Consider the following 16266-nt stretch of genomic DNA (forward strand, 5'->3'; position numbering starts at 1 on the left):
GGGCTTTCCTCCCTTTGAAAGAGGTCAGGATACAACGCGTAAATAACTGAGGATTGCCCAACATAGGTCTGGAGCCACAGACAGACACTGAGTGAAGTGTTTGGGGCAAAAGCCAGGAAATTCAGCAGCAAGGCTCAGGGCAGAGCTCAGCATTCCCAATGGGAAATGGGTCTGGGCTGTCCCAAAAAGCTCATGAAAAACAATTCAGCATCATTCCAATGCAAAGCAGCTGTTCTACAGGGGGGGAATCCTGCTCCTGGAGGGCAGGGAAGTGTGGAGCCCAGAGCAGCACTGCAATGGGGAAGCACGCTCTGCAAGGAGCATCTGTATTATCTTCCAGATGTGCACACATCTGGCAGCAGCTGTGGTTCATGGGCCTTGGTGAAGGCACATCCAACTGAGCACCAAGACAGACCCCAAAGATACCCAGCCCTCCTCCAGCACATCCAACTGAGCTCTGAGAGCATAAACCCCAGTGATACCCAACCCTCCTCCAACACACCCAACCGAGCACTAAGAAGCCACATCCCAATGATACCCAACACCCAAACCACACATCTCGGTGGCCTTGGGGGTGTATTTCCAGCAGGTTTGGAAACATGAAAACCACAGCCATGAAGTGAAGGCTGACAACACTTTTGAGGGCATTTTGGTGGTTTTTGGAGCTCCCTGTGGGAGCAGAGCTCTCCCTGCAGCTGCCAGCACTCTTGGCTTTGGGATCAAAACTAACACCTGGAGCGCGGCTCCGAAAGGTCGGCTGGCTCGTAGCATTTAGAAGAGCCTCAAAGTGTTATTTCAAGGTGGTTTGTATTTTTTTCTTGATTTTTTTTTTTTTTTTTAAATCCATAGGAAAAGCAAATATCAAAGCTGCTACTGGAAGAATAAAAGCCGCTCCTGGCTCAGCTTGCAGATGGGAGCCATCAAACCTCCTTGTTTTCCCATTTTCTGGGAGCAGAATAGAGATAAAAGAGGATCTTCCACAGTGAGGGTGGGTTTGGGAGCAGCACGGGGCTCAGGTTCAGCCCAGCCCCAATTGCAGCCCCTTAGACCATGGGGGAAAACAACAGAAATAGGGAAATTTGCCTTTTGTTTCCTTCTGGGGCTGATGCTGTTGCAGTAGGGGATCCCCAAAGTGGGGCCATAGGGACTCATCTCCCACCCCATGGTCTCACTGACCTATGGCCCTTCCTTGGCCATTTTGGGGCTGTGTTCCCTGCAGACCATTTTGTCATCACAGGTCAGTATTGGTCTAATTGATTGCTAGGAATTACCATGAACTGCTTAATTACGGGTGGGGCTGTTGGTGCTACTTGTGCTGACAGCTGGTTCCCGCAGAACTTTCTGATTGCTCCCAACTTTGTCAAACTGTAACTTTCAGAGCCCAGGTATCACCTCCCTGCTCCCTTCGGTGCCAACCTGCAGGATGAGGCTTGGAGGAGAGATGCTCAGACACCAAAGAAATGAAATTACCCCAAACCTGCATGTGTCTCAGGTTAAGTTGGGTTGGGGCTTTGGGAAGCCTGGTCTGGGGTGGGGACAACCAGCCCATGGGTTGGAATGAGATGGGCTATAAGGTCCTTTTCATCCCAGCCATTCCCAATGATACCCAATGCAACAGTTCCATAATAACAGGTAGAGTTTATTCTCGCTCAGGCTACCAGAAGCCACACATGGAAGAAATACAGCTTTCTCTCCTCAAAGCTCTTGGGAAGCAGACAGCAGCTGGAAGCCACAGGGCGCGGAGCTGCTTCCTGCAGGAGGGGCTGGGGGGGGGGAGGCATCTCACAGCCGGAAAACTGAATTTAGAGCAGTGGAGAGCACAAAGCTGCCCTTCCTCCGGGCCCTCTGCTCCGGTGGGATGTGAGAAAGGCATTCTATAAATAAGTGCTTGGATAAATAAATGAGGCTGAGCTCCTCCCCGTGGAGCTGCTTCCTCCTGTCCGGAGATCCAGCAGCATTCCCAGCATGGGGAGCTTGAGGCATTGCATAGAGCATCCCATAGGTGTGGGATGGCTGTTGTGTGTACCAATGGGCTTTGGGGCAGCCCTGCTTTGGTAGATGGGTGTGGATGCCCCATCCCTGCAGACCCCCAAGGACAGGCTGGAGGGGCTCTGAGCATTGATGGAGCTGTGGGTGTACATTGCAGGGAGTGGAACCAGATGGCATTTGGGGGTCCCTTCCAACTCAACAGTTCTATGATCCTATGAACTCGTGATGGTGCTGCTGTGTGCAGAGCTCTTGCTGCAGGGAACCACCACGTTGCAGAACAGCAACGCAAAGGCCACATGTTGTGCAAGGGGGATCCCCCTCCATCAGGCACCAGTAGGGACCAGCACTGGGACAGAACCATCACATGGGCTCCCATGGAGGTGCTGTGCTATGGGCAGAGGAGCACCATGTGGCCCTGAGAGTGGTGACAGTGATGCTGTGCCACATGGATGGGACATTTCCTGCCTTCCTGCCCAGCAGTGACACTTTGTGCTGTGTATCTCTCCAGGTACATCACAGCCGTGGCATTCCATGTGCTGTGGGGTTCCCTTCGTCACTGGGATGTCCCCATCTCAGGGCATGGCTGCAAGGGGACACCAAGAAGCAGCGTTGGGTGGGCACTAGGGGGGTCCCACGCAGCGCTTTGGTTCATATTAAGCCTTCCCATGTCTTCCAGCATCAGACTGAGCGGTGATGAAGCAGCTCGCAGCTGGAGGAGCCTCTCCACAGCTGTTTCCTAAAACTTTGCGATGAAAATCACGGAAGCGACGGACCGTGGGGCGGCTCCGGGGGGAGGCGGAGGAATCGGCAGCGGGGCGGAGCGGGGGGCGGACCGGAGCGGGGCTCCCCTTCCCCGGAGGTACCGAGGGAGCCGCGGTCCCCGAGTGCGATCTCTGCGCGTCCCCGTCCCCCCCGTCCCCCGCCGGCCCCGGGTTCGCTCCGGGCGGTGCCGGCGGGGCATGGAGGCAGCGCACAGTTTGCCGGTGCGGGATGTGTTGAGCCGCTTCGGTGTGTCCGAGAGCTGCGGGCTCAGCCCCGAACAGGTCCGCCGTAATCGGGAGAAGTACGGCCCCAATGGTGAGTGAGTGAGTGGGATGGGGGCACCTGTTGGGTAGGGAAGGGTTGGTGGAGGGTAATTAACGGGGTGGGGTTAATTCGGCTGTTCCGCTGTGCGGGGTGGGAGAAGTTTGTCGTGGCCGGATGGGGGATGTCGGTGGAAAATCGGGGTCGGGAGCGTTCGGTGGGAACCGTGCGGGGCTGCTCGGGCTGCGGGGCTTCGGGGGAGCGGATGGTGCCTCCGAGCTGAGCGGGTTGTGCTCCGTCCCGGGTCGGAGCGAGTTGTTGGGTCTCGTTTCTGTTTGATCCCCGTAGCTCAGGGCAGGGAAAAGCTCCGTTTGTCAGAAGGGACCAGGGCTGTGCTTCCCCCCGGTGAGTCCCGTGCAGCTGTGAGTTGTTCCCAGCTCTGACCCCGCGTCCATTCAGCAGCCCCGAGCAGAGCGCATCCCACCTGCTCCCCGCTCCGGCTGTGTTAGGAACGGGCAGCTGCATCCCCTCCCCGTGAGCTGAGAGTCCTTCTGCTTTGAGGCCGAGCATCGCTCCCACACAGGTTGCCCCAGCGCTGGGTTTGCTGCCCCGCAGTGGGGTCACACAGCAGCAGCGCGGTGGCTTCTCCCCTGTTTGCCCAGGTGAATCATCCCTGCTGAGTCAGGCCCAGCGCCACGTGATGTAGGTGCAAAGCAGAGGGCTAACAGTGGCCATTTGGTGGGGTTTTTTCCTGCTCCCCCTCATTGCACCTCTCCAAGCATTGGCTGTGTGCTCACCTCTGTCTGCGGTGCAGCCTTTGCTTCAGACCCTGCATTTCTTGCAGGCTGCTGGTGCATGAGATCGGCTGCATTGGGGACATCCCACGGCTGCAACCTAGATATCATGTAATTATCATTAATGTTTTGCAAAGCCATAAAATCATTTGAGTTGGTAGGGGACCCCAAAGGCCGTCTGGTCCCATTGCCTGCAGTGCACAGGGACACCCACAGCTCCATCAGTGCTCACAGCCCTGCAGCCTGACCCTGGCACCACCACCTCCCTTTGTGGCTTACTGGTTTTGCTTTAAAACCTCACCCTTGGGCCGCCAGCCTTTCTGACTGCGTGGTGGGAGCTCACGGGTTGTGCAGAGGTTGCAGGTTCCTGGGTTTGGGAGAGCCCATTGGGGTTGTGTTGTGGGGCAGCGCAGTGACAGTGAAGATGGCTCATGTTAGATGGTGTTTTAATTTGAATTTAAATTCAGTTCCGTCAGCGGAAGCACGAGGCAGTTGGTGTCTCACTTGTGTGTGCCCAGAGTTCATAAGGGGGAAGAAAACCCCAATCTCACAGTTCAGGGCAGAACTGCGGCTCCAGCGGTTCCATTTTCATTCATTCATTTCCTCCTAAACCTGAATCAAACTGCCAGAGGTGCCATGAATCACAGCCTGAGACGCGCCATCCCCCTAAGATCCATCTTTTGACATACGCTGGGGAGCTGCTTCCATCCCCTTCTGACTGTTCTTATTTCTGGAGCTGATGCATTTCAAAGAAAGAGCTGCAGAGCTCTGGCATCAGGTGAGATGCAATGACCGTGGATGTTTATATAGAAGTGTGTGTATATATATAGAGAGAGATAGATAGATAGTTTGGAGGTTCTGTGTTCTTTGGGAGCCCACAATGCTGTTTGCAGCCCCACTGCCCACACTGCAGGAGGAAGCAGATATTTAATATCTCCAATTAGTGGGCAGGCAGCTGCTGCAGATTGTGCAGGGCTCTGGGCAGGCGTCTCCACGCTCTGAGAGCTCAACCTCTCCATACTGCTGATGTTATGCACACGCATAACTTTCTTTGCCCCATCAGTAACCCAATTGCACGGCAGCAGAGCCGGCTGCTCGCAGCACAGGGACGTTTCCCTCCCTGCTCCCCCCAGCTCAGCACAGAGGTGACGGCTCCAACCCATCCCCAACCATAAGGAAAAGGAAAAAAAAAATAAAACAACCCTATGGAAAGCTGAAATTTCCCATTTCACGCTGCAATGGTTGTGCTGCCGGCGAGGAGAGGGAGAGCGAGAGCGGCGTTTTGTGACTCATCTCTCTCTGCTCTGTTCCTCTGCTCATCGCCCACCTTTTCCACCCCCGAAACACACGCTCTGCAGGCTGATTCACAAACATGCTACGTCTTCTTTTTGTGTTGGTTGTTTTTTTTCTTTATTTCTTTATTTTTATGTATTTTTTTCCCTTCCAATCGCTTCCCTTAGGGGTGATGCTCGGGCACTCCTACGGCACAACTGCACGCTGCCATCGTTGTGCTGTAGGGAACTCAGGTTTGGATCTCACACTTTCAGGCTGCCCAGCCTTACATGTACACAAAGCCCCACATCCCCTCATTCTGCTGTATGCCCATGGGTGCTGCTTTTCCTTGGGGTTTGCCCTTCCCCTCACCCTACGTGCACACTCGTGTGATGTCGCTCACGGTTCCATTTGCTACATGTGTAGAGCATGGTTAAGGTGTTTGGTTGCATGGGGGGATGCTCAGTGCAGGTTTAGGGAGTGCTGCTCCCACAGAGCATCCTTTGAATCCCCCAAAGTACCTTATTGAGCCCAATACAGCCCAGTGCACTCTCATCTTTTTCCAACAACTGTTGCTCTCTGCACGTTTCAGTCTTTTCCCATCCCCAAACCAACTCTGGGCTGTTCTGTTGTGTTTCTGTGGTCACCTCTCTTGGGGTAAATCCCAAACAGTGAGCACTGTGCCCTTAATCCAGATGTGGATTAATCCAGATGTTCTGTCCCACGCCTCTTCCATTTGCCTGCTGCTAAGAATTGAGATGATGTGATGCTTTTCTGTGTGTTCTTGTGATGCTTTCCCCCATGTTTTTCATATGTGCAGACCACTGGATGAGCCAGCTTTGATTTTTCCCCTATATTCAGTGTTTGCACATTGGGGTGGAGCGGTGACGCTCCATCAAAATGGCTTTTTTAAGGGTTATTTAGTGTGAGTGTGGGCAGACTATGCTGTTATCAAGGTAGGGTCTGGAGGGGGCACCCCCACAGGGAGCCCCACATGGGTTTAAGAGCTGTTTGGATGTGGTGCTCAGGGATATGATTTAGCAGAGGGTTGTTAGAGTTAGGGTACTATGGTTAGGCTGCGGTTGGACTTGATGATCTTCAAGTCTTTTCCAGCCTGGGTAATTCTATGATTCTGTGGGGAATATGGGGCACACTGAGTGCTGTACAGGACCCCAAACCTACAGAGGCTGCACAGGACATCACAAATGAGTCAATGCTTGATGGTTGGACTGGATGATCATAGTGATCTCCCTCAACCTGAATGATTCTGAAGCTGTGAGCAGTGGGATAAAGCACACATTGTGCATGGGACATCAGGGGTGCAAATACTTCTTTCATCTTTTTCTCCCCAAAACCTGGGGGTAAAAGCAGATTGCTGCTGGAGTGGTGATGGGTTGGCTTCGGTGCTGCCCACAGCTCCGAAGGGCAGACCCCATCCCACCTGCACCTACTGCTACGCATGTGTTGGTGCTTTGTGACTCACAGTTACATCTCACGATAAACACCACCCAGCAGCCTACCTTGAAAATGCGTTCAAGCTAAAAAATAAACACACATTAAAAGAAAAAAAAGAAGCAGTAATTAAGAAACCCAACGACCCGATGCTGGAGCCCGACGCTGGCCGCTTCTATCGCGCTTTACAACAGGTAACAGCGGGAGGAGCTGGGAGCGCTGCTCAGCCGGAGCCAAAGGCAGCAGAGCGGGCTGCGGTCGCGCACAGCGTTTCCATGACGCGAGCGGCCGCCGGCGTGGGTGTGTGCGGGGCAGGGGGGGCTGGGGGCTGCTGCTGCTGCTGGGGGTACGGCCAGGGGCTGGGAGCTGGGAGCTGAGTGGGTTTGGCCCCTGAGCTTTGCTTTTATTTTGGTGAGAAGCGGTTGAAATATGGAGTGAATACTCAATGTGTACCCAGGGGTTGCGGGGAGCCCTTGGGGTGGCTGAGGGCTGGATGTCTGGACCGTCATTGTAGAAAAGCTTTTTCCCTTCCCTATTTATGATATTTTGTTTGATTCCGTTCTAATCCCGTCCACCTGCTGCAGTGCCCCCGTTGCACCGCGCATCCCCGAGGACATCCCTGCAACCAACCAACCCATCTTTAGCAAAACACAAAGCTCCGCTCCTCTTGGAAACCCGAGTTTCCAAGCAGCGCTGATCCAAACCCTCCTCACATTTGAATCTCCACCATCTGCCCGTGTCGCTGGATGCGCTGATGCAGATGAACCCATTTGATTATTTTTACCTCCCATTTGCAAGTCGCTCTGGGACACCTGTTGGCCCCGAGATCCATTGTGGTTGGGGTTTGGGGCTGAACCAAAGGAAGGGACGTTGCTGCTCGATGCTCACGGGGCTGCGTTTCGGGGAGGAAATCCGCTCTGTGCTCGAGTCCCCGGGGTTCCTCCCCATGTGTTTGTGCCTCGGGTGCTTCCTGTGTTCAAACAGCAATTGGGGGTTGGGGAAGGGTGGGGGTGAGTGGGGACCGGCAGGCAGGGCTGCACCCGGTACACCCAAATGTAAGGGTTATTGTTTTCTATTTGTTGTTTTATGATTATTCTCTTCTTATTGTTGTTGTCATTTTTCCCACTTGTTTTTTCTTTACTTTTCCTTTCTAACACCTCCCTTCGCTGTGGGAGGAACCCAAAATCAATGCCAAGGCTGAGCCCCCTGGTGCTGCTACCTGCCTGCGCTCCCTCCTTTCCTCTCATCTCCTTTCCTTTTATTTATTATATATATATATTTAATTTTCCATTTTGCAACCTCCGAGTCAACAGAAAGCACTAAAATAAGGAAAATGTGGTGAGAGATGGAAAAAGCCAAAACCGAGCAGCTCCGCTGCAGGGAGGACCCGGGGGGGTTGAGGGGGAGCAGCCCCCTGTAGCAATGCATGGTGTACACACAGTGTTGTGCTGTGCTGTGCTGTTCCCTTTCTTACCTCCTCTTGACACATGTGTATACATGGACATCTGGAGCTATTTAGTGGTACCTTTATAGATCTCCTTGTGGGTTTATGTAGATCCCTTCCAATCAATCTGCTCCATATATACCCTACCTGAATATATCATAGACGTATGAAATATATATATTTATATACATTTTCATCCCTTGTATGCACACATTATACTTAGTGGGAAATAAATCATAGAAAAAGGAAATACAACCAATGCTTCCAGCTTATCACCTTGCTGCCCCATCTCTGAAGGTGCTCCAGGCCATGGATGGGGCACTGGGCAGCCTGAGCCCATGGTAATGGTTGGGTGGTGTGTAAGGTCCCTTCCAACTCAACCATTCTGTGGTTCATGCATGCTGAGCATCCCAGGATCAAGCACATCTTATGTTGAAAATGTTTCATTTTCAGCCCATCTCATTTTCATCATTTTCAGCCCAATAACCCATTTCTTCTGTGTTTTAGGGAAAGGAAAACCCTTTGAACTCATTCCCACCTTGCCCTTCCCTAGATCTCACAGCGTTCAGCCTTAAGGTTCAGTGCAATTTTTGTCACTAAATGCAGTTTTCAACACTCAGTGCCCTCTCCTGGGTCAGTGGAAGCCTCACATGGCTCTGCACGGGCTGAGCCAGCACCGTGGGCTACAGCAAAGGCTGAGCACTGCAGCGTGGTGTGTTTGCTTTCCTAAGCTGTTATCCTAACATTATTTAATCCTAAATGTTATTAAATTTGATGCTGCTGGGTGTTGGACGCTCTGGCTTGTGCACGGCGCAGTGTGCCCAGAGGCGTTGCAAAGTCAGAGGTTTCTTTTGCTGTGGGTTGGATGATGCTTTGGTTTTCTGCACATTTGCTGATGTTTTGGTTCAGAGGTGGCTCCAGGGCATTGCTCTGGGGGTGGTGGCCAAGGGAAGAGACCATAAGGCTGACAGTGCTGGTCTGTGCCAAAAGAAGCCGGTTAGGAGCAACCACTGGAGCATCAGTGGGAAATGATCTGAAAATATGAAATGGTTTTAGGGCAATGAAATGAAATGTGTAATGTGAGGAAGAGGGTGGCAGAGTGCCCCGCTTTGAGTCTGCAGGAGGGGGGTGAAGATGTGGGGGGGATTCCAGGGGATTTGGGGGCAATCATATGAGAACAGTGCTCACCTTAAGCTTTATTTGATCCCAGCTCCTATGACTGTATTATTATTGTTTTTAATTCCCCTGAAGCTGTTACTATTTAAATGCAGATTTTTTAGCTTTTCCACCCAGGAGACGGAGCGGGAAATTCTTTCCACTGCGTTGGTGCAGGAGGGAACAAAACTCTCCTTTCAGTCGCTCGCATCCTCCCTCCCAGCCGGAGCTGTGCGCTCCCCCCTCCCACTGCCCAGAGACCCTATGGGGCCATCAGGGAGGTATGGGGGATAGAGCCACCCCAGGCCAAGGAGCCCCATTTTACCCCAGACCCAAGACACAGGGCCCCCTTGTTATAGGGCAGCTGCCCTTTGTAGGATGCTCGTGCCATGCAGTGTTTGGGAGATAAGCAATTCCCATGAGCAAAGGAAAGGGGAGAGTGGAGTGGGATGGGTAGGATTGTCCTTATTCCCTACCCTTGGGCTGTGGGACTGATGCTGCAGGGTGAGCTTTGGGGTGAGTGTTAGGATCCCTGATTATTGCAGAACAGGTAGGGTGAGCATGCCCAGGGACTGGCTGATAGGGCCAAGAAAGGGGGACAGGGACAACATCCTGGGCAGGTTGGGGTGTGAGCAGAGCTTGGGCAAAGTGAGGATGAGCTCATTGGCTGAACTTTGCTTGTACCCCAAAATTATATTGTTTTGTTTGAATTATGTGGGTGTGTGGTTGGGGTTTGTGACTCCAAAGAGAAGATTTTTTGCCCCCTCTCTATGCACTATCCTTTAGCTTGGTCACTGGGGCAGCCCCAACCTGCCCATGTTCTGCATGCACGGCTGCTCTTTTCTTTATGTATGGGACTTTTTTGGGGGTAAATCCACCAACTCAGCTCAGCAGTGCCCAAATCTACCTTGAGGTCCCTCTGTCACAGCCAGCAAGATGTGACACAACAGTGCTCCCCATAGGAGCTCAATTAACTGTGCCGTGGGGATGGGGACCCAGAGATGGGGGCTCGGAAGTGCGGCCGCTTCCAATAACAACTTGTTCTGCACCTGAAGGATCCCAGAGCTGCTCTGCTTTGTGTCACGGACAGGGCTGCTGTCCCAGCTGGGGATATTTTAGGGTTTTTCTTACTCTTTTCTCCACTTTTTCCTGCCTGTTGGCGAGGTTTGGGAATCGGATGCGTTGCTTGTTTTACCCATCCATTTCCCCTACCCTGCATATGGAAAAATAAATAAAAGGAAGGGAAAAAAAAAAAAGAACCCACAAAGAAGAGTTTACAACATAGAAATACGGCTGGATGGATGTTTGCTGAGCTCCTCTGACCCTATTGCCTGTGTGGGGCTGCATGGTTGCCCATCTGATGCTCCCCATCCCTCCCTGCTTGGCAGCAGTTGTGTTTCCCATGAGGAAAATCTGATTTGATCCTGTAACGTTGGGGAGGTGGTGTTTTAGCATTCACCACACAAGGTGCTCGTGGCTGAGGATACAGGCACGTCCCTCAAAGAGTTCTATAATAATGCAACTCCTGCCACGTCTGAGTGCTGTGCTTTGACCCGGAACGCAGGGCAGGATGTCCCCAAGGGCAGGTGGCACCTGCGTGGCTGTGCCTGGCTGTCACGTGGAGGGAGGTGGGATGAGGTGTCTCTATCAGAGGTGTGCCCAGCTCTCAGCATGCTCAAATCAGCTTTGTTTTGGGAAGCAGCAGCGTTCCCAAGGGTTGGGGTTGGTGATGGTGATGCAGTCAGTGGGCTGTTGGCTTCCTCCTGGCCTCATGTTGCCCATTTTCATGTTGGCGTCTGCAGAGCTCATGCAAAGTCTCCGCTCTGCAAACAGCTTTGGGGCTGCTTCATGCAAACGATACATGGGAGGAGCTCAGGCAGCAATTGGGGCAGCTGGGATGGGGTGGGAGCTGCCTGGCCCCCAGGTGTTTCACCCTGCACCCTCACAGCATAGCAAGGATGATGAAAAAAGGCAGAAGGGCTCCCATGCCCTTGTTTGGGTGGCAGGGCTGGGGGAGGAAACTGGGGGTGGGGAGGAAGCTGGGTGCAGAAGGGAGAAGAGCAGCTTCCTCCTGATATGCTGCAGAGTGGTTGAGCTGCTGAAGTCACTCCAGCAATAGATCTTTCTTTTTGCAATGAAAATAACAGGCATGTCATACAGTGTGTGCTCCTTGTGGCAGATCACTTCAGAGCATCGTTATTTGGGAGGGACTTGGGTTGTAAAACCCCATAGCAAGCATTTCTGCCACCAGTTTGCAGTGAAAATGCACACGGGCTTCATGCTTTCACTGTTTTGCTCAGCAAAAGTTTGTTTTTTGCTATGTTTGTTTGTGTGTTTTTTTGTTTTTTTTTTTTCTTTCTCGTTTCTCTGCATGGAAATAGAGCATGGAAAGCAGCTGAGCTGTTTCACTTCCTGCTCAGGCAGGTGGTACCTTCATTGATGAACCTCAGTGATGACTCTATTGAGCATAGAATCACAGAATGGTTTAGATTGAAGGGGACCTTACAAATCATCCAGCTCCAACCCCCTGCCATGGGCTGGGTGCTCCCCCACCAGCTCAGGCTGCTCAGGATCCCATCCAACCTGGCCTTGAACAGCTCCAGGGATGGGGCACCCACAGCTTTAGGGAGCATGTCCCAGTGCCTCTCTGTTGGCACTGAGCTCTTTGTAGGGTGGGCATTTTTAGGCAAGCTGAGTGCAGGAATAAACTCTTTCGGTCCCCGTTTGCAGCACAGAAGTGACATTTCCCTGGCATGGGAGCACCCACTGTTTGCATGATGTCAGACTTGCGAGTCTGATCACCAGCTTTCTTCATGCAGGGATGTGAGCAAAAGAAGCTGTGTTTTGGGGTACTTGATGGAGTTTTGGGGTACTTGATGGACTGCTGAGTTGTAAGGCAAGGGGTTGCTGCTCTGGTCCCAGGTCACTGGTTAATCTTATTCTTTATTTTTTCTCCCCATGTCTTCCTTTCTTTTCTGCTCATTGGGCTGCGGGTGGAATCCCACAGAGCTCCCTGCAGAAGAAGGTGAGTCGTGGGGCGAGAGGGGATGCGGAAGGCTGGGATGGAGAAAGTGGAATGTTTGGGATCCTTTCTTTTAATCCTGGTTTTAATCCCAGAGCCAGTGGGGCTGGCAGCAGAGCCTTCCTTTGGCAGAGGGGGTATCATGTGGGAGCAGAAATACAGAGATCTGGCCAGGAGCAGCCCTGCTGCAGCAGGAGACGGTCCTATTGGCCCCAGTTACATGCTCACTGCAGTACTGAGAGCACTGACAGTGCTTGGGTTTGTGTTTTCCCACCAGGAAAGTCCCTCTGGGAGCTGGTGCTGGAGCAGTTTGAAGATCTCCTGGTCCGCATCCTTCTGATGGCAGCATTCCTCTCCTTTGTAAGTACTGCGGGTTCAGGGCTGGTGCAGCCCCATTGGGGCTCAGGGGAGGAGGGGATGAGGATCTATATCCTGTGCTTGAGTGATGTGTGTGAAGGGAGCATCAGATTTCCATCAGCACTAGTGAAATGGACCTTGGTTGTTTTGATCTGGAGGGAGTAGTAGCAAAGGGGACAGAGGAATATGGGTGTTGGATGAAGGAGGTGTACCAGCAGTGCAGTGTTTGCATGGGGCTTAGTGGCAAACTGCACATACCTTGGAGATGAGACTGTAGGATTTCTCAGCAATGCTGTTCCATCCATCCAAAAGCCATATCCCACCACCCTCTGACTACACCAGAGATGGAGGCCCGAGGGCCCTGGTTCTAGCAACTGAGCCCCAGCATTGCTGTTCAAAGTGAATGCCAATAGCATGAATTAAATTAGAAACCCTACAGTCATCTGCCTGCCTTGAAGCTTTGCCACTGCCAGATTCTTCTGCCGCAGTTCAGTGATAGCTTGGCAGCCTTGATTCCTTTCATTCAAGTCATCCATGCTGAAAAATTCATGTCAAGCTGTTGCAGAAGACACAGCTGGGTGGTTCTTCTTAGCTCGTTGTGACATGGTTGCTGGGCATAATGGTGATGGATGGACCAGATAATCTTGGTGGTCTTTTCCAACCTTGATGATTCTGTGATTCTGTTTGGGTGATAGTTTGTCCTCCCCCATTTAGGGGAAATCACTTCCCTTTGTGTCTTTCCCTTGGAAGCTTTGGAAAGTACTGATGGCAGCCCAAGGGTGGCTTTCCTGCTTGGAGTAACTGCCATCTCCTCCTGAAACCCTTCCACTGCTGCATGGAGGCATTTGCATTTTGGATTAGAACTGAAAATCCAATCTGTTGTTCCATGTATTTTTTCTTTTGTTCTTCCTCTGCCCTGGCACTGTTTCGGCTGCTTGCGTGGGCGCTGCCTCTCGCCTGCTGCTCACATCCTTCCCATCCTGCTGGCACAGACGGCAGGGATTGGGCATTGCAGTGCCTTGGGCAAGGGTTCTGTGTATGGCAGGCACGAGGCATGAATCTGGCTTTACTTTTAACCACAGTTGATGTGTTGGGAATGGCACTGGAAGGGGCTCCTGGGAGGGTCTAGCTAATGCTATTGCCATTTCCAGGCATTTCCTTTCCTGCAGCTTGTCTTCAGCATGAGGGAGATGCTCCATGAGCACCCCATGCTCACTGAGCTGAAATGGGGAGCAATTCCCACTAGTGTCTTTGGGGATGAGGTTGCACTGTTTCCTTTGCAGTGAAATCAGTGCATGGAAACCTCTCTCCAAAGATGGCGTTTAGCTTGGCTTTGCCCACAGCTTACCTTGGGAGCTGCTCTGTTAGGATATATTTCCCACCAAGCTGGAGAAATACTTATTTTTTGAGTGCTGCTGTTCAGGGCATTTGGCAGCAGGGTGGCGAATCTGTGTCTCATGTCTCCTCCTTTCAGCTGCCTTAGTAACCAGCTGACCAATTTCATTTTAGTAATTCTTCTTTCTTTCTTTCTATTTAGTTCAAAAATAGACATTTCTTCTGAATTTCCCAGGAAAAGCAGACCATGTAACTGTCTGTGCTGGAGAAAGGGTGGGAATGCTTACCCTCTCCTTAACATGCATGTGGAGGAAAAGCAGAAAAACAGGAGCTTTTTTTAGCTGAATATAAGATGATTTTTCAGTTATTAAGCAGAAAGCTCTGGCAGTGAAACACCAGGACTAAGGAGGCATTAGGGCTGTAGGGAGGCTTCCCAAATCCCAAGGTTCATAGTGGTAATTTTGGGGTGGCACATCCCAACTGGCTCAGGGTCACTACAGTCTGAGAGCGTTGCATGGCTGAACAACCACAGGATAAGCCTCTAGGATAAGGATGGAGGCTGGACCCCTGTGAGTTAAAATGCATTCCCAAAACAACATGCAGTGATGTGTTGGCTGGTGAGATGTTGTCATCTGCTCAATGGGAGAGCAACACAAACCCATTGTGTCAAAGGTTCTGTGTGCTGGTGCTCACTGCAGCAGAGCAGCCAGGTGTTGTATTGACACGACGCAAGTCAACAACCAGTTAAATGGAGTGAAAATGTTTTTGTGCATGCTTTGCTTGCCTTATGGTGCTGGGTCTTAATGGGATGGAGAGTGGGGCTTGAGGCTGGAAGGAGCTGCGGGGTCAGTCTCTGAGCTGTATTGGCTGTCTTCTCTCTGGTGTCTTGAAACAGTGGAGCTTGTTGTTTCAATTGCATTGTGCCCCTTCTCTTCTCGTGCCCTTAGATCCTGGCCTGGTTTGAAGAAGGAGAGGAGAGCACGACAGCCTTTGTGGAGCCTGTTGTCATCATCATGATCCTGATAGCCAATGCTGTGGTTGGTGTGTGGCAGGTAAGGGACAGTCTCTGAAGGTCTCTGCTGTGTGTGATTGGAGCTTCAGCTGAAGGTCTGATGGCTTCTTGCCTTTGGAAACTCATTTCTGAAGCGTTCAGCAGCCTGTTGGCTGTACTGCTCTGTGCAGATAAAATCATAGAATCATTAAGGTTGAAAGAGACCTCTAAGGTCATCCAGTCCAACCACCAACCCCCCCCATGATGCACACTAACCATATCCCTCAGTCTTACACCTCCAGGGACAGTGACTGCACCACCTCCCTATGCAGCCTGTGCCAACGCATTGCCACTCTTTCTGAGAAGGAATTATTCCTAATATCCAACCTGAACCTCCCCTAGCACAACTCAAAGCTGTGACCTCTTAGCAGCCTCCAGGTTCATTTCTTTGATCTCGCTTTGACAGCTTTTGTAGTTGTGAGTCCCAGTACTTTAACTTGTTTGCCATCCCAGTGTACACTGCTTACCTTCTGGCCTTGGTTGAAAGATCCAAGAGGTTTCCAGGCCTTGTTGTGACTTACTGCAGCAGAGACCATCTCAGAGCAAACAGGAGCAGATGCAGAACTGACCCCAGCCATGGTGCAAATGGGTGCTAAAGCTAGGGGTGGGATTTGGGTGCACCCATGACTGCTGTATAAAGGATCTACCAGTTGGACAGCCCCACTGCATCAGCTCTGCTCCTCCGCCTATAGGAACGCAATGCGGAGAACGCCATCGAGGCCCTAAAGGAATACGAGCCCGAAATGGGGAAGGTGATCCGTGCCGACCGCAGTGGGGTGCAGCGGATTCGTGCCCGTGACATCGTCCCTGGGGACATCGTGGAGGTGGCAGGTAGGGCATGGGATGGGAAGGAGCCAAAGAGCGGGATGGGGGTGTTGGCTCAAGGATGGCAGCCTGATGGCTCCTGGATGTAGTAGGGTGAGAGTGTGTCCTCGGGAGGTGGGGTTTCCAGAGGAAGAGGCTTCTTTCCACGTTCCTCACTGAGCTCATTTTCTGTATTTTGACACTTCAGGCCCCCTCTGGCTCTTCTCTTTGGGTTTGCACTGTATTTCGGATGCATCAGCATTTCCTACCTGCCTCACCAGTATAGGGAAGCAATGCATTCTGCTTATCCTGTGTTGTTTGTGTGTTGAACTGTGCTGTAAACCCCCAGAGCCCCTATGCTAATCCTCTCCTTTCCTCCTCATGGCCCTGCTAGTGGAAACAAGCTGCAATCCCTCCCACCCTGAGCCAGCATGCTGTTATTTATGTCTTCCAGTTGTACTTCAGCTGGAAGATGCACTTTAAAATAGTGCACGGAGGCCGAGGTGGAAGAGCTCCTGCAACCAGCTCCGGCTCTGACCCAGTCCTGGGGTCTGCAATAGCTTTTAGG

At 51.9% G+C, this 16266-nt stretch overlaps 1 protein-coding gene across 2 annotated transcripts in view; it reads left to right on the top strand.

The window, feature by feature from the left end:
* The first annotated feature begins 2814 nt into the window (after positions 1 to 2814).
* Positions 2815 to 16266, top strand: part of ATP2A3 (ATPase sarcoplasmic/endoplasmic reticulum Ca2+ transporting 3) — a 32905-nt gene continuing 19453 nt past the window's right edge. Inside the window, exons 1-5 of one of the 2 annotated variants that reach the window (XM_015880900.2) lie at positions 2815 to 3066; positions 12137 to 12154; positions 12429 to 12511; positions 14791 to 14895; positions 15587 to 15725. In XM_015880900.2, coding sequence (XP_015736386.1) covers positions 2949 to 3066; positions 12137 to 12154; positions 12429 to 12511; positions 14791 to 14895; positions 15587 to 15725 — 463 coding nt within the window. In that variant the 5' untranslated portion in view covers positions 2815 to 2948. Of the gene's footprint in view, positions 3067 to 12136; positions 12155 to 12428; positions 12512 to 14790; positions 14896 to 15586; positions 15726 to 16266 lie in introns of those variants that run through there. The other variant, XM_015880899.2, reaches the window with a different exon arrangement.

The sequence above is a fragment of the Coturnix japonica genome, chromosome 19, assembly GCF_001577835.2.
Source record: "Coturnix japonica isolate 7356 chromosome 19, Coturnix japonica 2.1, whole genome shotgun sequence".
Classification (NCBI taxonomy): Eukaryota; Metazoa; Chordata; class Aves; order Galliformes; family Phasianidae; genus Coturnix; species Coturnix japonica.